This window comes from Lathamus discolor, chromosome 19 (genome assembly GCF_037157495.1).
Source record: "Lathamus discolor isolate bLatDis1 chromosome 19, bLatDis1.hap1, whole genome shotgun sequence".
Taxonomy (NCBI): Eukaryota; Metazoa; Chordata; class Aves; order Psittaciformes; family Psittacidae; genus Lathamus; species Lathamus discolor.
In genome coordinates, this window is record NC_088902.1 from 6,501,667 (window position 1) to 6,525,275 (window position 23,609).

At 52.1% G+C, this 23,609-nt stretch overlaps 1 protein-coding gene across 1 annotated transcript in view; it reads right to left on the minus strand.

Moving 5' to 3' along the window:
• Window positions 1–23,592, minus strand: part of CACNA1S (calcium voltage-gated channel subunit alpha1 S) — a 43,992-nt gene extending 20,400 nt beyond the window's left edge. The window contains exons 1-22 of the mRNA XM_065698388.1: window positions 22,344–23,592; window positions 18,045–18,150; window positions 13,140–13,279; window positions 12,465–12,598; window positions 11,786–11,938; window positions 11,334–11,539; window positions 10,653–10,756; window positions 8,953–9,101; window positions 7,930–8,011; window positions 7,294–7,454; window positions 6,430–6,655; window positions 5,700–5,907; window positions 5,298–5,418; window positions 4,739–4,853; window positions 4,537–4,630; window positions 3,711–3,780; window positions 3,348–3,480; window positions 2,945–3,074; window positions 2,162–2,221; window positions 1,513–1,619; window positions 1,005–1,092; window positions 659–766 (exon numbers count right to left, since the gene is read on the minus strand). Of these exons, the coding sequence (XP_065554460.1) occupies window positions 659–766; window positions 1,005–1,092; window positions 1,513–1,619; window positions 2,162–2,221; window positions 2,945–3,074; window positions 3,348–3,480; window positions 3,711–3,780; window positions 4,537–4,630; window positions 4,739–4,853; window positions 5,298–5,418; window positions 5,700–5,907; window positions 6,430–6,655; window positions 7,294–7,454; window positions 7,930–8,011; window positions 8,953–9,101; window positions 10,653–10,756; window positions 11,334–11,539; window positions 11,786–11,938; window positions 12,465–12,598; window positions 13,140–13,279; window positions 18,045–18,150; window positions 22,344–22,504 (2,856 nt within the window). The 5' untranslated portion in view covers window positions 22,505–23,592. The remainder of the gene's footprint in view (window positions 1–658; window positions 767–1,004; window positions 1,093–1,512; window positions 1,620–2,161; window positions 2,222–2,944; window positions 3,075–3,347; window positions 3,481–3,710; window positions 3,781–4,536; window positions 4,631–4,738; window positions 4,854–5,297; window positions 5,419–5,699; window positions 5,908–6,429; window positions 6,656–7,293; window positions 7,455–7,929; window positions 8,012–8,952; window positions 9,102–10,652; window positions 10,757–11,333; window positions 11,540–11,785; window positions 11,939–12,464; window positions 12,599–13,139; window positions 13,280–18,044; window positions 18,151–22,343) is intronic.
• Window positions 23,593–23,609: the final 17 nt, after the last annotated feature.

A 23,609-nucleotide genomic window follows, 5' to 3' on the forward strand; every position in this document is an offset into this window, starting at 1 on the left:
CTGGCTTCCCTGCTCCGCACACCAACACACGCCATTCACAGGGTGTTTCAGGAGCCTGGAGTCAATCCCAGGCTAAGACTAAACATTGCTTAATGATGGGAACAAACCTCCTAGGGCCCTGAGCTGAGACCCATCTAGCTCATCCTATATGGGAGCAAACTATTTGGAAAATAGGGAAGAAAGCAGTAACCACAGAATGAACTGAAAATTAAGGTATGCTGACAGCTCTGCTCAGTCTGCAGGGTGTCCTGAAAGCTCTCCCCAAGCTGGCTGGGAGTTTCAGCCCGATTATGAGAACAAAGCTGAGTTCAGCCAAGGCCAGTTCTGTCCTGGAGCAGCAAAGGCCCAGAGCAAAGGAGCGGTACTGTGTAAAAGGAAACACTTTGCATCCAAAGCACAGAGGAAGTCAGAAGCACTTGCCACCTTAGAAAGGGAAAACTGAGGCATTACCTAGCCCCTTTATATGTACTGTCAGGACCTGACAGTATCCTGGGTGTTTCCTGCCCTCCAGTGCAGGCTTTTTGCAGGATGGTCTCGTGCAGAGCAGAGTATGGCCTGTGCTGATCTCAACACTGGGAGACACCACCCCAAGAACTATGACCAGAAGAGGATGTGTCTGACCAGAACACCTCTTCTGCCCATCTGAGACACCTCTCACCTTGAAGAGCTGGACCCCAATACACGCAAACATGAACTGCAGCAATGTCGTGACGACCACAATGTTACCGATAGTCTTGATGGCCACAAACACACACTGGACCACGTGCTGCAGAGGTCAAGGACAATGCACATGTGAGGCAAGCCCATGCTGTGTGTCCCACTCCCTCTCACTGCAGGGATGGGCCTCAGAAGGAGTGGAAGCCTGCCAAAACAGGGATGGGGCACACCTCGTCCCACAGGCAAGGGAGGGGGAATTGGGTTTTTGGCCTCACAGGGCATAATGTCTGCCACATAACCTCCCAGGAGGAACCCCATGGGCTGAGGACCCCTAGTTTCCCTCTTACCTTCAGCCCCTTTGCTCTGTTAATGGCTCGCAGAGGCCTCAGAACTCTCAGCACCCGGAGGATCTTCACGACTGAGATGGTACTAGACCTGAGGAACAAAGCAGAGGTGAGATGGGGTGATTCCCCTGCCCGGGCCAGGCTGACACAGCCCCACAAAGCAGCCACAGGGGCCAGGCTGGGAGCAAGGGTAAGGGGCAAGGGATGGCAGAGACATATATGTCACTATGTCATCACCCCACATAAGGCCAAGGGACATTGGCAGCTGGAGAAAGCAGCTCCAAACTGAATTCCTACCCTTTGACACTCCAGGAGTTGGCCTTCCTGCCTCCCTTTTGTTCATGCCCTGTCCCCCAAAGCGTGGCTTTATGGACGTTAACACATTAGCTAACGCCCAGCCTTTGGGCTGGCTGCTCCTTCTCCATCCAGCACAGAGGACAGAGCAGCACCCAAGCTGCCCTGCCAGGCTGAACAGAGCAGTACCCACCCTGCCAAGTGTGGAAGTGCTTACTCAATTCCCATGGAGATGAGGGACACAGCAACCACAAGCAAGTCCAGGATATTGAAGGAGTTTCTGCAGAAGGAGCCTTTGTGCAGGAAAGCACCATAGGCTGTCATCTGGGGAGCAGAAGCAGTTAGGAGAGAAGCCAGGCAGGGCTCAGGGGCATGGTCCCTCCACAGCCCTGGGGCAGACAAGGCACGAGGGGCTTCTCCCAGGGGCTGGGGACTTTATCCTGCTCAGACCTTTGCAGGCAGGGAGGAAGCCTTCAGCTGAAATCCTCTGTACTGGAGACAAAACACTTCCCAGTCATTCAGCAGATTAAAGAGAAAAGAGACTTAGAGTGGGAGCAACACGCAGCAGCTGCTTGAATAACTCTTTTACTCCATGTATTTCCATTGCTTTCTCAATGTATTATGTCAGAACAAACCTGCTGGTACCACGGCCCTCCTGTCCCTATTGCACAGGTGACCTCCCTGGAGGGGACTATAGCTGCCGGGGCAGGTCATACACCACCTAGACTGCATAAACTCGGTTGTGAGCATCAGCTAGCAGCTTCTCCTCGCTGGGACCTTGAGCTTGCACCCAAAGAGCACAAGTGCCCATGGCCAGAACAGTCTAGACCCATGCACTGAATCATGCACAGGGCAGAGAGACTCACCTTCAAGACAATTTCAACTGTGAAGACAGAGGTGAAACCAATGTCAAAGTATCCAAGGATCTGTAGACAGAAGCACCAAAACTGAATGAGACTTGCGCGACATGGGAAATGCTCCAGTGTGTTCAAACATCCTGGCACTGGGGGTTTGGTCCTTACTCTGTGAACTGGGGAGCCCATCTAGTTGACAGTCTGCAAACCCAGTGCCAAGAGGACTCCTTAACTTCCCTCAGCTTTGCTGATATTCTCAACTGCATGATCCAACCTGCAGCTCTCAGTGTCCAATAAGTGAGGCTTGACCTGATTCACCTGAAAGCATCTGATCCCTAAAGTGCCCTGAGAAGTTCTCAGTTGAGACACCCTATCCCTTGTCAGACATTGCATGGGTGCAGACCCATTTGTGCCTCGTGTGGATAGACTTGTGTTTACCACTGCTCCATGCCAGCAGCATTTCAGGGTGCTGCACATACCAGTTTGCCATCTCACAGGATGTCCCTATCCTAAATAAGCCACCACAGCCTTCAACCAAGGTAATCTCCCACACCCTGTCAGGTGGATCTCTTCACCTAGAAGTAAACTGAGACATGGAGCAGTAAAAACTCTCCCAGAATGGAGAACGCAGCTAACATCTACTCCAAGACTGTATTGCTCTCCCAGAGGCAGGGATGAAATCACAGCTACCCGTCTAGACATGACATCTGGCAAGCAGATCTCTGCTTAATGGGGAGCTGGGGTCTCCACGAGGTCTTTCCTACCCATTCCAGCCCTCCACAGCTACATGGGCACCTGATTACGGAAGGACTCAGCCCGGATGGGATCCTCAGCTGCCAGTGAGATGCTGCTGAGGAGAATGAAGAGCAGGATGAAATTGGTGAACCAGGTAGCATTGACAGTCCTGTGGCACAGCATCCGAAACCTGCCAGGGACAGAAATGGCATGAGATGCTGCAAGGGGTCAGACGGATAGTAGATAGGGCCATGGGATCCTGGGAAGAGGGTTATGGCTAAACCCTGAGGACAGGAAGGCCCTAGGCATGAAGGGATATCCTTCCCAGCCCTTCCAGAGAGAACTTCCCAGTGAGCTGGCTCCCTTCGGGCCTGGCTGTTATGCATAAGTAGGATGCCGTTGGGTCAGTGCCAGAGGTACTCAGGCATGGTTCCACAGTGCAGGGAGAAGGGTCAGTGCTTACTTGTTGGTTGGGCTGAAGATGAAGAAGGAGCTGGCTTCAGGCATGGGTACGGCCTTCTCTTTCAGCTGTAGCTCTGCAAGGGGACGTGGCCGAGGGCTCAGGGGAATTTCAGGCTCATCTTCCTCATCATCACCTGCAGGGTGGCCACAGGGAGGGAAAATGAAAGAATCACTCAGAAAGGGAATGTGACCTTACTGACAATCCTCTGATCCTAAGCTGGCATCTGTGCCAGAAGGACCTCAGTAGCCCAAGGCTGGCAGAAGGTCACCACATCCTTTGCTCCTCACACAGCCAGTGTACTGGCAGCGTCCCTCTGCAGTGCTGCACCAGCTTTCCTGCTGCCCTTCCAGGGACAAGTCTCACCTGGGAAGTCAGCAGAAGGGTAAGGGTCTTTGATCTCATTGACACTGGATGCAAATTCGTCCACTTTTAACTGAAATAAAAGAAAGATAGAGAGGAGGACATGCAGCTATGTGAGCCAGCACTGCTGCCAAATGTGGCCTGCTGTCCAGACCCTGTCGACTTGGAAGCCATGTGGGCAACCAGTGTCTCTTTGGTGCCCATACAGCACCAAGCACATGGAGTCCTGGCCCAGGATGGAGCAGGGTGAGGGGAAACACCTCAGGGATGCTGCAATCTGAGCAAAAAGCAATATCAAGAGGATGGGACAGGGAAATATGTACTGGGCAAGAACCTGGGGCCATGCACCTATACTATGGGTGGAATAAGACATGGGGCTAACTCTTGAGTGAGTTCTCATGGGGAATCTCTGGAAAGTGGATAGGGAAGTAGCTGCTGGCCAAGTGCTTATCAAGAGGCATCTCATCACAGCTGAATAGAGGACTTTGCAGACAGGGAATGCTGGCGTGTACATAAAGAGGCCTGGGAGGCTGCTGACATGCTCTGCTCCCCCCCCCCCCCCCCCCCCACTGATCTTCACCAGCCCATCCACTGGCTGTGGCCAAGGAAATGAATCAGAGGAAAAGGATACCCAGCAATAGGCCTATTTCACCAGGCAACATGTCCTGCCTGGGCCTGGAGCACCCCCATCACCAGAGGATGCTAAGGCAAGGAGAAGTTCTGGCCCAGAGGAGTCCAGACCCAGGCTGGCTCCAAGCCTTAGTCACTCCTGTCTGGTGAGAGGAGCCTGGTCGTCAAGGACCCAAGGCTCAGACCCTCCAGCACCGACCTTGGCTGTTGTGGGAATCTCTTCTCCCTTTGCTTTCTGCTCAAGCTTCTTTGTCAGTATCTGCTTCTCATCTTCAGACTTCTCTGGGTAATGTCTGAGTGGAGAGGAGGGGAGAGTAGGAACTGAACACTGGGCAAGGGCATGGGCAATGCTGTTCTGTCCCCTCACACCAAAGCATCTGGACAGGGACTGCAGCACTCACCTGGACATCTTCCGCCGCTTCCGTTCCTCTGCTTTAGCCTTCTGGGCTAAGGTCAGGCTCTCAGCCTCAGCCAGGTTATCAACTGCGATGGCCAAGAAGACATTGAGGAGGATATCTGGAGGACAGCACTAAGGACATGAACTTGGTTCCTGTTTGGAGGGTGAGGCCAGAGCTGTGCTCTGAGGAACCTTCCTGGAGTCGAGCACTTAAGAAAACCCTGGCTGGTGATCCCTAGCCCTGTACCTGTCCTTGCGAGTGCTGAGCTCTGGGCTGGCTGCCCTCTCTCTGTGTTAGCAGTAGCATTGGCTGATGGCTGAATCTATGCCTGATGCTCATCCAAACCTGCCCCATGGGATCCTTTTCCCCAGACTCCAGACCCCAGCCACCACCAATGAAAGCCCTGAAGCCTGTGGTTTGTCCCTGTGCTGTTCAGAACTGAAAAGCTCAAGGCAAGCACTGAAAAGCTTAAGGAAGTCTCCTCTTCCCCCCTTTACAGTACTGTGTAGCTGATCTGTGGGGCTGGGAACAGGGAGCCTGGGCCCTAGCAGGCAGAGGATACAGTTCCCACAAACAAAGAGGATGATGAAGTAGATGCAGACCAGCATGCCAGGAAAGGATGGGCCACCATAGGCCATGATTCCATCGTACATGATTGAATTCCAGTCCTCCCCAGTCAGGATCTGGGAGCAGAGCAGAAACAGGGACTCAAGAGCCCCCACGGCTTGATGCTGCCCTTATGGCTCCAGCACCAAACCGTCACAGCCGCTACAGCTCCATGGCCAAACCAAATCCCACCTCTCTGCTCAGCCCTATACCTGCTCATAACCCCACATTTCCCCACTCCAAAGCCACATCACCTTCCAGAAGACCACATCTCTCTGAGGCCCAGCTCTTGTCAGGAGACCGATGGCCCAGGAGAGATGTCCTCCAGTCTCCCTCTACACTTCCCACAGCCCCATACCTGGAAGACACTGATGAGGGCCTGGGGGAAGTTGTCGAATGTGCTGCGCCGCACTTGCATGTCCTCAAAGTCAAACTTGCCCCCAAAGAGCTGCATACCCAGCAGTGCGAAGACGATGATGAAGAGGAAGAGGAGGAGAAGCAAAGAGGCAATAGAGCGGACTGAGTTGAGCAGGGAGGCAACTAGGTTGCTCAGGGACGTCCAGTACCTGGGGAGAGGAGAGGCAGGAGGTGAAGGAGCTGGGAAGACTGTGGACAGGACCAGGTAGGTGCAGGGAACAGACTGTTTGTCCCGGGGGCATATGCTGGCAGCCCAGCAAGCGGGGCTCTGAACCAGCACCACTCACAGGCTGGGCACTGAGACTGCTCCAGCCAGGCCCCAAGAGGTGGAAATGAAGCTCCAGATGTGGTGTGACAGGCAGGATGCCTGCACAGGGCACAACAAGCAATGGGGGAAGAGGGACGAACACTCAGCAGGTTGGTGCCAGAAAGAGAAACTTGGAGTCCCGGCCTACAGCACTCCCATTTACAACAGTCCAGAACCCAGAGTGAGAGAGGGACCCCAGGGGACTTCCAGCAAGTCATGTCCTGGAGACAGAAATCCCCATCTTGGCCTTGTTCCTCCATCCAGAAACTACCAGCACTGCTCATGCAGCAGCCCTCCCCAGAGTCAAGGTCAGTGATGCCTGGGAACCATGAACCACCAGCACCCACATAGCTCTCTGCCCAACCTGGTGATCTTGAAGATACGGAGAAGCCGGATGCAGCGCAGCACAGAGATGCCCAGGGGTGACAAGGCACTGAGCTCCACCAGGATGGTCTCCAGGACCCCTGCACACACCACGAAGCAGTCAAAGCGGTTGAAGAGTGACATGAAGTACTGGCGCAGGCCCAGCGCATACATCTTCAGCAACATCTCGGCCACAAAGAGGGCTAGCAGCACCCGGTTGGCATTGTCTGGGGCAGGAGAAACAGGCCATCAGAACATGAACCTCCTCACCCCAGAAGGGCACAGCAGGGAAGGGAAGGAAGGCAGTGCTGCTCAGCTCCACAGGGGCTGTTTCTCAGGGAGCACCCAGGAAAAAGAGATGATGAGGAGGGTAATGAGCCACTGTGTGCTTGTACGTGTCAGAGTGCAGTGCATGTGAGTCCATGCAGTGTATGCACGTCTATTGGACAGTGCATGTGTGCGTATGTGCATGGCTGAGCTGTGTACATGTGTGTACAGCTGGGCTCTTGTGTCTGTGTGTGTTTTCATGTGTTTGGGTGCAGGTGGTGTGACTGCATGCATAATCATGTGTGGTGTGAGTACACGCAATGTGTGTTTGCATGTAATACGCATGTACAAGTACAAATGTAAATACTACACGTGATCACCATGCAAACCGATGTCCCCAGGAATACGCTGTGCATGTGTAACTGTGCACACCAGGCATGTGCAGTTGTGTGACAGTGCAGTGGAGATGGTGTACACACACTTGTGTACAGGCTGTGTTTGTGTGCATCTAACAGGCCCTGTGCATGTACAGTAAGAGTTCACATGTGTCTCAGAAGGGTGTCCCAGGCCCTCACCCTTCCTCAGGCTTTTTGCTCACCTTGCACTTGTGTCAGCCATTCTGGCTGTAAGTGGTGCTCGGAGGCGATGGAGAAGGTATTCAGGGCCACCAGCAAGATGACAAGCCAGTAGAAGAACTTGGACTTCACCACATCTCTGCACTTCCTACGAAACATTCGGTTCCAACGCCTCCACTGACGGCTGCAGGGAAAGCCAAAGGGTCAGCGGGGCCTGCAGCAAGTCCTGCTCCCTCCTCCAGGGCTTTCCCTGAAGGGTACATAACTGAAGAACATAACCCTGCCCCTGGCACTTGGTTCCTTCACCCAGGCACTGTAGCTCATTCACACAAACACCTCCTGACTCCTTTTTGGCTTACAGTCACCTCAGGTTGTCTGCTACAGGCCCAGCTACTCAAACACAAGACATGCTGCATGGGCCATGAGAAGATGCTCGGAGCCTGGTACCAAAGCGAAGAGGTTGTTCACCTTGAAAAGTGGCTTTTTGCCAGTACCTGAGCAAAATTGGTGTTTTCCATTTCCTCCAGAGCACACACAGCCCCTGGTCTCCTGCAGAAGCCAGTGGCTGACAAGAAAGCCTGGCCCAGCCAGGACAGCAAGCTGGAAACTGTGCAAGCCCACATGCAGAGCAGCAGAAGGTTCAGCAAGTTCATACTTACAAGTAGAAAATCCACTTGTTCATGCCCTCAATTTCATACAAGCTCTCTGTCTCTGACCCTCCTTCATCCAATGGCATCATACCTAAGGAGGAAATGACATCCAGGATTACCTTGGAGCCTCTGGGAAGAACATGTGGGAGGGAACCTCTCCCAGGAGCACACCAGGATGAGCTTTCCCATCAGAAGTGAAATGAAGAAATGCTGACCCAGGGAGACAGCAGCAAGAGCTTGGGCAGAAAGTTCTGAGTATCAGGTGCAACCAAGTAGGAGGCACCAAGAACATCTGCCCTGCAACAAGAGAAGCAGCAGCAATCCAGAGAAGCATCCCAACAAGACAGCCATGAGTGTAGTGTGAGATACTCCCAGCACAGAGAAACTGGGATCAGCTGTAATCTGAGCAAGTGCTGAACAACAGGAAGTTTGTAACAGCATTTTATCTTTTCCCACTGTTTCCAGAGGCTCTTTGCACACATGTATTGCTCAGCTTGAGGCACCAAATGTTATTTCACTAGACAGAGTGGCAGAACACTCCAGACCTTGCGGAGCCTTTGACTTGATGCCTGTGTATTCACCTTCTGCCCTAAGTCACTTCTAATCCATTAAAAGTGTTAAGCAACAGCAAGAAATTCCTGTATCTGTTAGTGTTGGAAGTAGTAACCCAGCTCTCTGCCCTGCAGTCAAAAATGCACATGCTTCTCATGGCTTCTCATGGCTATTTCAAGGGCATTTTGTCAAAGGATACCTAGGTCTTGCTAGTAGTCTGCAAATATTAAATACAGTGGTTAGGGTGGAGATGAGGGCCAAGCTGCTGTTAGTTAGGGTCAATAAAATGATACAGGAAAGAAAAAGAAAAAAGAGAGGAAGGAAACTGTTCTGCAGAAGTCAAAGCATTTTTTCCACAGGGTTGCAAGCAAAAGCAGTCTTTGTGAGCTCTCCAGACGTCTCTACCATGCCTCGCTAGGATGGCCAGTGTTAGGAACCCAACCCGCACACAAAGGGTCTTTGCCCAGGAAGAGCTGGTACCTTCTCCCCTGGCCCGGTCACTGTCCATGACCTCAGCGTGGGTGATCCAGTCCATGTAGCCCTTGAGATCCTCCTCCAGCTGCTGCTTCTCCCGCAGTTTCTGAAACGTGCCGCGGGACTTGGCCTTCTCACGCTCTTTGGTGAACTCCCTGGGACAAGGCAAGCAGCAGAGTGAGACCAGGAGAGGGGTGGTGTGGAGGTTACATACCCCAGCCCTTTGCTAGGCCTTGGAGAAAGAGAAAAGACTGGAGCATCCCACAGCCCAGCGCTACCAATACATTGCTCCAGTGACTTTCATCTTCCTTGACCCTGTTCCATGATTCAAGATTGTGGGGGATCACCACCTGATGCCTGATGGCAGGCAGGGTTTCTTCCCCACCACTGGCTGATCTCTGGGAGCTCCTTGCTGCAGGATGCTGTGGTTGGACAGGCCAACTAATGCTAGACGTTGGAGGCTGGGGGAGTTCTCCAGCCCTGCTAAGGATTACAGCAAGTGGGGTCTCACCCCCTGGGGGACAGAAAGCTGGTCCAAGCTCTCCATGTGGGGAAGGTGAGCTCATCACATGGCAAGTAAACAGGACACTCATTTCATTGTAACATGGAAAAGACAAGTCTGCCAATGCAGGGGGGTGGGGGGGGTGGTGGTGGTGCTACTCTTCTCATTCTTTCTTAAATCAATTTATTTTCAGTGCTGGTATCTGGCAGGACTATAGAGCTGCTACCCAGCCAATCTGGCTTTGCCATGTATTAGTAATAGGTCCCAGACCCTATAACAATAATCAGACATACAAAGCCTCAGGACTTGGTGTGGATTTTCTTGAGCTCAAGCATAATTTAGCTATATTTGCAAAAACAAAATCAGGTACTTTGCTGTGCCTGCAACTTACTCCAGGGTCAGATGACCATGATCCATCTCGTCCTGCTGAAACAGCCAGCCTCATGCAAGGGGCAGGTGCTTGTGGTCTGTCTTGTGGTTTTGAGTTTTGCTTTAGTCATATTAATACCCAATTTGGTTTAATCTTGTGCAGTTGTATGGTTCTTGCCATAGAAAAGGACTAACAAATCCATGTAATTAGGGTATTAGAGATGATGCCTGTGATCCACTTGCACACACAGGATTGAAACATATAAAAATGACCCTGAGCTTACACAGAACTGAGAAGAAAAGCTCCTCTCACTCCCCAGGATAGCACCACTTCCCAGTAGCACAATCAGTATGCTGACACCTCACCACATCAGTGCTTAGTAGGTTGAGCAGTGCACCAGCAATACTTTGTGCAGAGCAGCTTTAATTGTACTGTGGGAATTAGCCCTAATTGAGTCATTTGGCATAGAAGTCTTAGGATCATTGTAACCAGACACATGATAGTTCATTATTGTATTTGGATGAGACTGTGGAAGCATTAATTAGACTAACAATAATCCTCTTGGATCCCTTGCATTCGTATCAAAGGAGTTTTCCTCACAACAGGATGGCAGCGCTGTAGATACCAGTGAGAATGAGGGTCTCAACCCACAGCTCAGGCTTTCTATGCATGCAAAAAAAAAAAAAAAAAAAAAAAGGGAAGAAAGGAGGAGGAGAGGAATGTAAGTGGAAAAGGAACAGAAATTTTTCTGGACTTCCTCCTTGCATAGTTAAAACTAGCCAGTGGCCACACTGTGATCATGCCAGCACAGAGAATGGACAGGGTGACACTTACCCACTGAGCACCCCCAGCACCAGGTTGAGAACGAAGAAGGAGCCAAGCAAGATAAGGCTGACAAAGTAGATCCAGGGCCATTCATTCCCAATAGCATCATTTACCTGGCAAGTAAAGAGGCAGATGAAGCATTCTGAGCACACTGGTTGCTGCCTGTCTCACTATAGGGCCTCCCTCAATAGCCTCTATGAGCTTTGTCCCCTTTGAAGTGAGTGCTGGGGATGACAGCAGATAAACCTGACTGAGCATTGGCTTCTTAGGAGTCTGCATCTGGTTTTAGCAGAGGTAAAGCCAGACCCAAGCATTCTGGGAGCAGATTTAAACATCAGCCCTATGCCTAAACCTCAGCAAGACAATCTCCCAAGGACTGTAAAGTGTGGGGTTTTGCTGGAAGAGCATCCACCAGCCAACCACTCCTGTGCCTGGCCTGTACCTCTTCACAAAGGTGGGAGCTGAGGCATCTCTGCTGTCCATCTGGAGAGCAAAGACAGCTTGGGCAGTGCCTGCAGAGGTTCAGGAGATATTGCCTGGCACATTATGGGATGATGCTTGGTGGTGGCAGGATCTTTCACTGGCAGAGACTTAGCTCTGCTCTGGGGTCCTGTATGCTGGAGGGAATTCCTCTCTCTGAGGCAAAACCTCTGCTGAGCTGAGCACGAAGTCCAAGCTGCTGGAGCCTACCCAGTAGAGGACTTCTGTCCAGCCCTCCATGGTGATGCACTGATAGACAGTCAGCATGGCAAAGCCAAAGTTGTCGAAGTGTGTGATGCCATTGTTGGGCCCCGGCCACCCGCTTCGGCACTCAGTGCCATTGATGGTGCAGTGGCGCCCGTGGCCAGAGCTGGTGCATGGGGCTGGCTTCTCCGATCCCACCGTGGCAATTACATCTGTGGGGAAAAGCCATGGTGTGAGCAGCAGCTCAGGTCAAGTAGAGCAGGTCCCAGCACCTCCTGGGTCCCATTTCACCACCTCCTCACACCACATACCATCACCAAGCTGTGTGCTATACCAAACATTGGTCCTGCCACACTCCCAGGCCAGACCAGATTTTCGACTACCCACAGAACCCTTGTGGTCCCCTCAGCAGCCACACAAAGACATCTCTGCCATACTGAATCCTGCCACAGCCCTACCTGTTCTTAGATAGTAGCAGGTCTTGTGCATCCTGCCCTTGAAGAGCTCTTGCCCCACGATGGCATAAATGATGATCATGAAGAGGACCAGCAGGGCAATGTGGAGCAGGGGCACCATAGCCTTGATGATGGAGTTCAGGACGACCTGAAGACCTGCACCAAGGAGAAGAGAGAGGAACTCAACTGCTTCCTAAACAGCTTTGGGTGTTCACATTCCCACCAGCCCCTCTGACAAGCAGATTCTGAAATGTCCCGGGAAGAGGGGCACAGGTGGGTTGGGACTGAAATCTCTGAAGCAAGAAATCCTTTCTCTACCCACAGTGCAGATCCCAGCAGAGCCAGAGTCCAGGCAGTGCTGGAGGGTGGTTCATTGCCCCTCCCTCTGTTGCTCTCATCCTGGCTGTGTTCACTTGAGTTATGAGAGAAGGAGATTCCTGCACTGAGAAACTAGAATGATGTCCTGGCCCCTTTCATACTGGCCACCCAAAGGTGAGCCATAGAGGGAGCTATATGTGTGCCGACCTGCAGATCCCCAGTCTTGAAAACCTGCTTATCCTCAGGGATAAGCATGAACCTGTGGCTTCATCCAGCAGCAACAAGAGACGTGCCCCTCAGCCCCCAGCCTTGGCCAGGCACAAGGGTTCAATCCATTCATGCTGGCAGGGCACCCAGCACCCACTTGGTACTCCAGACACCAAGCGCAGGGGTCTCAGCACACGAAATGCTCGCAGGGCCTTCACATCAAAGCCGCCTTTTCCCCCTGAAGACCCTCCCTCCTTCGCATTGAGCTTCTCCAGGGTCATGGTGATAAGCCTGAAAGAGTCAGGGCACAGAGCAGGGAAGGAAGGGGGAGAAGCAGAAGGAAACAGAACAAAAAAGAGAAGAGCATGAGGACAGGGACAAGGACATCTGTGCTGAGGGTTCAGAGCTCTGAAGGCAAAAAAGTGAGGGACATGATTCTGTCAGCTGTGCTTAGCTGGGAACTCTTGGCTAACTTCACCTACTGTGGCTGGGCACCCCTTCATTGGGTTCCACCTTCACTGCTGAGCACAGGGGGACCCTCCCATCCCCTCATGCCCTCTCCCTGTGTGCTACAGCCTGGAGGACCCCATGCTACTCCCATTCTCCAGGACAAGAAGACCCAAGAGGTGTGAAGGAGTCATAGAGGAAGTTAGAGAAGGATCCCAGGGGATGTCAAGCCATGAAAAGGGGGCCCATGGGGGAAGACCATGAACTGAGCCTACAGGTTGCTCCCAAACCCACTTGCAGTCACTAGAAAAATCAATGTAGCTGACCGGCTACGGACCAGGCCAGACACAAGCTGAGTACCAGCAGCTTCCTCTCCTTGTATTACCCTAAAGACACGATGGAAAAGTCGAGCACGTTCCAGCCGTTCCGGAGGTATGCATCCGTATGGAAAAGAAACCCATAGGCAATTATCTTGAGCATGGCCTCAATGGCAAAGAAGATCAGGAAGGCATATTCGATCTTCTCCTGGGGATTGGAAAGGCAAGAGGGAGAGGATGCTCCATTAGAGCAGACTGTCACCTCCCTTGGTATCACCACCAAGCATGTCTGCCTCCCACCTTGCCTCTGGATCAGCCCCTGCTGCCAACCAACCTGTGATCCCCCCCAGCATGGCAGCAATACCCTGGCCACCTGTCATGGTTTGAGCCCAGGCAGTAACTCAGAACCATGCAGCCGCTTGCTCACTCCCCTCCTTTCCCACCCTGCTCTTGGAGAGATGGGGAGGAGAATTGAAAGAATGTAACTGCAATGGGTGGAGATAAGAGCAGACCAGTAACTAAGGTATAACACAAACCACTGCTGCTGCCACCAATAATAATAAGGGAAACAACAAGGGGAGAGAATATGAAACTAAAATGGGAAAAGAAAACAATAAACACAAGTGATGCCCAATACAATTGCTCAGCACCCACCAGCCAGTACCCAGCCCAGCCTGAGCAGTGATCTGGGCCTTCCAGGTAATTCCCCCCATTTTCTACAGTGGGCATTACGTGCCTTTGGATAGTTTGGCTCAGGTGTCCTGTCTCTGCTTCTTCCTGGCTTCTTGTGCCCCTCCTCCCAGGCAGAGCATGAGACTGAAAGTCCTTGATCGGAGTGAACATTACTTAGCAACAACTAAAACCATTGGTGTTAGCAGTGTCGTTTTCATGCTAAAGTCAAAACCACAGCACTGCACCAGCTACTAAGAAGGAAAAAATTGACTGCTACAGCTGAAGCCAGGACACCACCACATGCCACTCTGGCCTGCAGTGATTCCATTCAGTGGATCTGATTCCATTCAGTGCCAGGACCATGTTCCTGGGCTGTGGGTGCCAGTTCTCAAAAACTACACCAGTAAAGCCACCAGTTCCCAACCCAGCACCCAGAGGTGCTGGCCCAGGGCACTGCACATCTCTAGTTCTCCTCTCTGCTACCTCATCCTCTCATTCTCCCACAGCCTTCCTTGTTCAGGCAGCACTGATGCCTTGTCCTCATCCTCCCCAGATGAAGGCTTGCTGGGTCTGTCCTGGAGACACCACACAGTCACCAGGGAACAATCTAGCTGCACTGTGGCTTCCTTTGTGCCCTGGGCTCTCAGGGAAGGGCTCAAGAGCTCCTGCCTAGTGCCAGGCAGGCACAGTGAACTGCTAAAGCTGGCCTGGGAGCTCGGAATAGCTCACCCTTCCTTGGAGCACATCCAAGAGCTGCCTGTGCCCACCTGGTTCTGTCTGTCACTGCAATCACTGCCCTTGCTGCTAATGGCCCTTTCCAGACTGGGATTAAATCCCTCTGAAGCAGCCAGGTGGACTGGGTTATTTATATTGCTGGTTTTCCATGGCCCCTCTCCTCCATCTGCACCTCACAGAGGACAAGGAGCAGCCCAGCTTGGGATCTGCAGGAAATTGCACCCAGAAAGGCAGAAACATCTGAGACCAAACTGAAAGCAGGCCTCCAATGGGGAAGGCTAGAGTGCTCCATCAAGCCTTCCTCCCAGGGTCCCTCTGGCTTGCCAAATGGAAAATGCTGTCCAGTTATGAAACCATGGCTCAGATAGGAGCATTGCTGGCTCAATTACCACATTGGAAAACAGTGCCCATGCCAGGTGTCCCTGTATGACTGTCACCCATAACAGTGCCAGTTCCTTGCTGGATCTGAGAGCAGCAATGATAAAACCTGAGACCAAAGTATTGTGGTTATTGATGTTATCAGGGCTTTGTTTTCAAGGTTTTAGCAAAGGCAACTCAACACTACTTCTCTCCCCCACTTATCAGTGACAGATCTCCCCTAGTCTGTACCCAGAAGCCTGTCCTTGCAATCCCAGACACAAAAATACAACTATTGTGAGGATCATTTCATGTACAGAGGGATTGCAGGGCCACACCAGCAGCCGGTGCTGTGGTGGGGTATCTCCCGTGCTGTAAATGCAGGAGACATGGGGGAGCCTACTGAAAACTTGCGCCACCTCCAGATACCAGCAGAAAGAAATTAAGGGATATTTTGTCCTGGCAGACTTTACACCAGGTCAAGGACTGCATGTCCTGCACATGGTGCAGACCCACTTCACATGCCCAGGTTGATTTGAGCATCATAGAATCACAGAGTGGTTTGGGTTGAAGGGACCTTAAAGCTCCTCCAGTTCCAACCCCTGCCACAGGCAGGGACACTTTCCACTAGAGCAGGTTGCTTTAAGCCCCTGTGTCTAACCTGGCCTTGAACACTACCAGGGCAGCCACATCCCCCCCAGCTTTCTCCCCTGGTGGGAGGCTGATCACTGAAGTGAGGCAGGGCTGCCTGTTAGATCTGGGATTGGGTGTGTGAACAGCTCAGTCTTCAAAAAGCCACTATAAAAAGATGGAGGTCTTTATAACACAACAGGCTGCTAACACACATATGTTTCAACCATGTTAGGGGACACAGAGTAACTTGACCTGCGGGTGCTGAGTGAGCCGCGGAATAACAGCGTGCACCATGCCAAATCAATGTGACAGGATACAGCTCCAGCCTGCTCAGCAGTGTCAGCTTCCAGGGCCCACAGTCACGCAGGGCTCTCCAGAATGAGCCCCACATCCAGGTTAGATGGGGCTTGGAGCAAGCTGCTCTAGTGGAAGGTGTCCCTGCCTGTGGCAGGGGGGTGAAGCTGGATGAGCTTTAAGGTCCCTTCCAACCCAAACCAGTCTGGGATGTCTCTAGTGTCTCCTCACAGGTAACAGGGGGAGTGGGACTTGAATAAAGCCTCCCAGCCTGGCCAAAGTGCTCTGACTCAGTTTCCACTCTTCAACAATTTCAAGGTCCTTAGTAGATAAACTCAATTCTCTTCAGAGAGAACTGGGCAATGAAAAGAGGCAACTACAAAAGTGACAGGGAGAGATGAAATGCTTTGCAGCATCTCCAACAAGCCTTTGTTGCACTATTTGCAGGCTCCATACAGAATCCAAAGCACAAGATGATGAGGCTCTGGCTCAGTTCTAAGCTGGGATTGCTCCTGCAAAGCCACCAGAACATGATGGCAGAGACATGCAGAGTAGGGATGAAAGAACAGAAGCCTCGGGCTGCCAGGCTCCTGATCCAAAGTGCTGTTGGCGTGGCAACAGGATGAAAAATCCCCCAATAGGACACAGCTGAAATAATCTAATGAATATAAACAAGATGCAATTCCATTTATACATGACATTATGTAGCTCACACCCACCTGTCTCCCATCAATGGGTCCTTTCTGGACAGCATCATTCCCTGTCTGGTAGCACCACAAGGCAAATTGCTGCCAGGTTGCCTCCCTGTCATGCCACACTGCCACATGCTGCAGCTCTGTCCTTGCATCCTGGTCTCAGCCAAATCCCAAACTCCCTCCCAGTGAGAAGCCTCCACCCCTGCTGTCCTCACCTCCTGCTTTCCATGCTCAACCTGCTCCAGTTGTTTTTACTTTGCTTCTTTAGAGACAACTGCACCCTTCAAACCCTGCTGTGCTCACTTGCCAGGGAAGAAACCAAACCCAGCACACCAGAGGCTGAGAGAACACCCCAGGAATTAACTCTCTGTGGGTATGTTTAATGCCTCTCCTCTGTGGGAGGGAATTATAGGTCCTCTGTGGGTCTATTTGGGTTTTAGTTCTAAAAGCCCTAACAATACATTGCCAACAGTGACGCCCCTTCTTTTTCAAAGGAAACGAGAAGTAAAAACTATCTTCACTGCCACTAAAAGACTGTTGAGGGAAAGAGACAAAAGCAGCTCAAGGAGCTGAAAATCACAAGTAAATCCTTTGTATTTTGCATCTCAGATTCTTTGCTTTAACATCTTTCCCTGCAGGCTCTAAAGAACAGGCACAAACCAGAGAGGTATTTCTTTAAGTCACAAGTCAGCAGCAATACCTGCATACACCTCCCACCCCACCACTGAGGAGTCACTTGGATTCAGACACTAACCTCAAACTCTCAATGGAAATCGATGTGGATTAAACCACAATGGGCATCTGCAGAGGGAAAAGGAGTGGCAAAATAAAAACAGGGCAACAGATCGATTTGGATCACATCGAAACATCTTGTTCCAAGGAAAATAAAGTGACTGGCAAGAAAATGGAATAACTGATTGGAAAGGAGCAACCTTTGTGCTTAAAAAGGATGAAGTTTCCCCCTCTTAAGTAAGAAGTACCAAAATTAAAATACAGTTTGGAAATGAAAGGTCAGAAAATTTTGTTCCAGACCTGCTGAAACAAACCATTTGAGCCTCTCTGGAACAGGATGTTTCCTTTTGGAAGTGTCACCATAAAAAATTGAGGGAATTTGTTCTTTTTTTGGCATCCGTTCTGCCTTCCTGGGTACTTCAAATCCCAACCTGCTGCCTTTGATCTCAACCTAGGGGTGGTTTCAGCACATTTGAAACCACATTTTGCAGTGGTTTCTTCAGCACTCTGCCTCCCTCTGACTTCACAGCATCTCTCACTAGACCAGCGATGCCTCAATACACCCCAAGGTGCAGCAGCAAATGCCCCTACAACAGGTAGTACCATCTTGCATGCATGATACCCCATCCCTGGTGGGACGGGTCTTGGAGCAAGCTGCTCTAGTGGAAGGTGTCCTTGCCTGTGGCAGGGAGTTGAAACTATTTTTTTTTTTTTTTTTTTGAGCTTTGATGTCCCTTCCAATGCAAACCGGTCTGGGATTCTATGATGGTAGGTTGTACAGTGACCAGCTCTGCAGAGCCCTCAGAGCTGAGCACTTGGCTGTCCAGCAGGACAGTGGGAAGGGCTGTGTCTTACCAGGCTGGAGTTGGCAATGTTGGTGTCATCTTCAGGCATCGGCAGGTAGATGGCCAGTGCAACACAGTTGGCAAATATGGTCAGGAGGATGATGATCTCGAAGGGTCTAAGAGGAAGCATTAAGGAGTGAAGACAAGGAAAAAAAGCCCTCTTCTGTCTGGGTATGTATGGGGAAACCTCACTGGCTATGGGGAAACAACCTCCCCCTGGGTTCCAGAGGGAGCAGTCAGACTTCACCCTCTGCACGTCCTCAGTTGTTGCCCACATCTTGGGTCCCAAGGGAAGGAGGCAATGGGCTGGATGAGATGCAGGGCCTGGACACTCAGTACATGGCTTCTGGAGAGGGGCAGCTTTGGCACAGGATATATGGGAAGGGGGCATCAATCAAAAGACTGCAGCAGAGAAACAAGGGGATGGGAGAGCTGGTAGTGCCCCCCTCCTCATCCTTCAGCAAATCATCCTGAAGGGTGAGGACCCTCTTGTATAATGTAGACACTTTAGCAAAGCATCACCCTTTGCAGAGTGCTGGCCCTGGCTTCCTCTGTTCTCTGTGAGGGTGACTGTTGAGTGACTGTCCTCAGGAGTGCCATGAGCTGCAAGTTACCATAGTGCTCAGCCTGAGCTCCATTCCTCTCCCTAGAAGGTGGAATTGTGCTATTTGGGCCTTACGACACCTCTGAATAAATGGGGTGAGTTTCTGTTTCCCCCTGAAGGCCCTAGAATGGGCATCTGGTCACTCCCAGGCTCCTGCTGCTGTCACTGCTCTGCTGGGGCACCGAAACCTCATGGTCAAACTTCAGCTATCACATTCCTGAAGCCCCAGAGAGCTCTGGCACCTCACCCATGGCAAGGCTCTCAGCTCAGGGACTCCACTCTCTGTTCCTCCCAGCATGGTCCAAACTTGTGGTGCCCTGGGAGTGCAGCAGAGTGGTCAGAAGATGACAACCATAATTTCTTGCTATTTGACCTTATGCTGGTCACATCCAGGCCCTGCTGCAGCTCTGAAGTGCTTATGTGTAGCCACCACACCATGCAGGTATGCACATACCTATGAGCAAAGGGGTATTTTTCACTCATTTAGTGGCCTCATACTGCCACAGTGACGGCATGAGGTAAAAACCTCCATGAAACGTTTTGGTCACAGTCTTATAGTTTCCTGGCCAATAATGTTTCCTGACAAGTACATCCCAGTTATCCTGACCTTCTTGCCTTGCCAGTACTCCTGGAAGCCACTGACACTAAGCAGATAGAAGAAATGAAAATGTTGGTGCAGCTGCCCATTGGGCCAGACCCACCTGCAGAGTAAATGAATAAACAGTGACGTAAATCAGCACATTCCCCTCCAGCCCCTTCTGCTTTCCAGTCCTACCAGAAAACACCCACACTGTGACCACAGCCAGCATCTACCCTCATCAGCTGCTCAGAGATCTCTCCTCCCTGTAATGACCAACCTGCCACCAAAGGCAAGGTGCTAAATCTCACCCAGCAGGTAAGGAGGTTCCAAGACAAGGATTTCCCAACACCCCCATCTCACTTTGAGCAAACCTTCCAAAGGAGAACAGCTCCCAGGGACATGCTCTGTGGGGATATTCAGGGCACAACCATGTAGATTAATGCCACCAGCACAGCCCTCCAAATTCTCCCCAGCAGAGGGTCCCTGCAGCCATGCTGACACTTCCTTACACCATAGTTAACCAACTCCTTAGCTCAGCTTCCCAGATAACTAAGCTGAGCCCTGCCTTGAGCTGTGGTGGCCACTCCACTATCCAAACCAGTATCACAGGACACCTAGGGCATCAAGTCTCCACACCGGCTGAGTGCAGTCAGTTACAGGTTATTTTGTCTTTTCTGGACACTTTTATCCATCACCTTGATGACACTTTAAAGTCAGCTGGAGAAGCTGTTCCAGGTAACAGGGTAGAGCTCAGGGGTTAGAGGCTTCCCTGCCTGCTCCAACAGGATGAGATGAGCCCTCCTTGAAGGGTGACCTGTCTTGTAACTGGAGCTGGAATAAGCTTGTTATTTGTGAGTCTGGCACTGTTAGTAGGTGGAAATGCAGTGGGACAGATAAAATGGCATGTAGTGTCACTGTGTATGGTATCTCTGCCTCTGAGCCAGAGCCTCAGCATCCTCCACATCTTACCCTGCAATCTCACTACTTCCTCTCCAGCATCCACAGGTGCCGTCTGCCCTGCAGCAGGAATGAGCTCCTCAGCACCTTGCATCTCTGTGGTACTCCAGGGTCCTCAAACCCCATTCATTCGCCTTGAAGTCTTCCAAGCTGCAAAACACCCTGACATACTGGGGGGCACACCGCAAAGCTAGACATGTCCCATCAACTTGCTGGGCTAGCTACTGAGGACACAAAACCCACCAACCTGCAGAGCACCCAGATTTCCTTGTGCTAACAAATGTGGGGCTTGAGATGTGAGCAAATTTCAGCATAAACCCCCCTCTGCTTCAAGCCAGCCTGACTTTCACCCACCCCAGGCTGAGAGTGGTGATACTCTCCACTCTCCAACTGCTTGGACAAGATCCTGTCCCACTCGTGTGGCTCAGCTTCGTGCTCCAACAGCAGTTATACAGCAAAGATGAGCCCAAGGAGCAGGAACATCTCCTGCCATCCTGACCTCAGACGCCAGGTATCCCACAGAAATGCTCACAGCTAATCTCTCCTTGGCAGCTTGCCTGAAGACCACGGGAACTGGAACGACCCCATCATGCCTTGCAAACCCTAATCCCTGAATGAGACGAGGCCAGCTTGGTGCATGTGGGTATAAATACAGCAGGTACTGGAGAAACCCAATGCCCTGGATCATTTGTCTGCCAAAGTCAGGATCCCCTGCACCTGCACCCTTCCTGGTGGGACACTCAACCTCTCCCTTCCATGTTCTCCTTCCAGGCCACCAGTGTGGGAAACAAAGACCCCCACAGTGCTACGCACTCTCTCTGGCATGTGTTGACTCAGGATGAGGAATGTGTTTGAGCATGTTGGGAGATGCAAGCCCTATTTCCAGCTCTTTCTCTGACACTAGAGTGTAAGCACAAATTTCTTCCCTACTCAGTGCCTATTTAAGGCACAGACACAGATTAAGGTACAGAGCCTTCCATGTGCTTGTAGAACAACCCTGTCCTCAAGCCACAGAAGCAGAGATGGAGAATTCACCCATCTTAGCTCTGCTCCCTCTTCTCTAAGGACAAAGAGACCCTGCGCAGTGAAGGAACAAGGACTCAAAATCCATGACCAGCACAGCATCACCACAAGTGTGAGCATGTCCTGAGACCCTGCAAATGGGCACCCCAGGCTTTCAACAGGATGTCATCTCTGGCAGTGTAGGGATATGAGTTTGGTGCTTCCGTGGATGCACTACATGTCCAGCAACACAGCCAGCCTAAAAGGAGCGAAGCCTGGCCAGGGCTGGGATGATCTAGCCATGAACATGCAGATAGGTTCAGCAACTGAAATGAGAAAAGTTGGGGCAGAAGAACGGGATTTGCTGGAAACATCTTTAAATTCCATTTTTCTTCCTTGAGCCCAAATGTTTTCCTGAAGCCAAACTGAAATGTTTCGTCTCCCATTCTCTTCCCTTCCATAAAATACAGGTTAACAAAGCAGTATCTAAGAGCCTAAAATAGTGCCTGGCTGGGTGGCAGAAGGATGACATTTTGGTATTTCTATAACACCCCAATGAAAAGATGCCAATGAAAGAGCAAGCACCCAAATCCCATCCCTAAATTGAGCCAGAGGCACAGACAGATACTGTCCCTCCAAAGAGTATCACTCACACAAAGCCTTCACCTGTGACTGCAGTGCCAGGGAGGGCTGCGAAAAGGAGGGCTGAGAGGACAGTGGTGTCACCAGGATTCAGGGAATGCTGTCCAGACTCCCCAGGACAGGGAGCAGCTCTGGGATCAGTAGTGACACGCACAAAGAGCCATCCCACGGCTCACCATGGTCTAAATACCCATCCAAAACCTCTCCCCTGGGGCAGCTGGTTGTTCCCAGCTCCATCCTCAGCTCCCACTGCCCCAGCCAGGCCCCCACTCCTCTGCATGGCCCTATCCCCATGCTGGGATGGACACTGTACCCCCTTCTCACACCTAAACCCTCTCCCCTTCCTCGTGCTCTCCCCAGCACAGCTCCAGCCAGCACAAAACACATTCACTCCCCCAAGCCCCTTTTGCCACTCAGCCTGTCCCCACAGCACCTCACTGAATGTCCCCTTGGCCTAACCTGCTCCTCAGCCCCAGCTTCCCCCCAACACAAGGGCTTCCAAGCCCTCACAAGCAGAAGGATACTTCCACTCCACGATACTTATGCACGCCTTCCGCAGCGGGTTTTGCAGGGTTAAGCAGAACAGAGCCCGGGCTGGCCGTGGGGCAATTGGTGGCACCGGCTTCTTGGACTTCTCCTTCTGTTGCCTCTTCTTCACGTCATCCTGGGGAGAAGCAGGCTCCATGGTGTTCCTTTCCTAGCTGTTTCTGCCGCTCCTGCCCCACAGCTGAGCCCCCCTTCCCTGGGTCCCAGGAGCTGGAGCTCCTCTGGATTCCCCTTCCTGCAGCACTGGTACAGAGCTCTCTGCCCCAGGGACACAGTGAGGGCTGTACAAACACACAACCCATGGGTTTAAATTTAGCTCCCGGCCTGGCTGCTGGTGCTGTCCCAGCTCCCCAGGCAGCAGAAGGGCCCCTGCAGCTGTTGCTTCTTTACCAGGAGCATCGGGAGGGTGAGTGCTTCGCATGCCACTGGCTGGCTGGGCGGAAAGAGGCTGCCCAGCACTGTCCTGAAAAGTGAAGTGTGTTAGTCCCAGGCCAGCTCTTGCCCCAGCTCTCCATGCTCAAACTGGGGAGCTGGGATGCATGAGGTAACGCTTGCTGAAGTACATTATTGAAGGTGAGATAAGAGAATCCCAGACTGGTTTGGGTTGGAAGGTACCTTAAAGCTCATCCAGCTCCAACCCCTGCCACGGTCAGGGACCCCTTCCACTGGAGCAGCTTGCTCCAAGCCCCTGTGTCCAACCTGGCCTTGAGCACTGCTAGGGGCGGGGGTAGTGCACCAGAAAGGGGCTACAGGGATGCTGGAGAGGGACTCTTCATTAGGGATGATTAGGACACGGGGTGGTGGGTTCGGATCGAAACAGGGGAAGTTCAGGTTGGATCTAAGGAGTAAACTTTCCTCTGAGGGTGTTGAGGCGCTGGCACAGCTGTGGCTGCCCCATCCGTGCCTACGGAAACCTGCAGCCCCGCCAGTGCCCGGGGCGGGACAGAGGAGGGCAGCCTGGGGCCGCCGGGAGGGGCTGAACCTGTCCTGGGCTCTCCCCTCAGCTGCGGAGCGGAGCGGAGCCGAGCCGAACATAGCAGAAACCACATGAGCCGAGCCGAGCTGAGCACAGCCGAGCATATCCGAGCCGAGCCGAGCACTGCCGAGCCGAGCACAGCCAAGCCGAACCCTGCCGAGCCGAACCCTGCCGAGCCGAGCACAGCCGAGCCGAACTCAGCCGAGCACAGCCGAGGCAAGCGGGAAGGAGGGCCATCCTGAACTCGCTCCGTTCCCGTTCCCGTTCC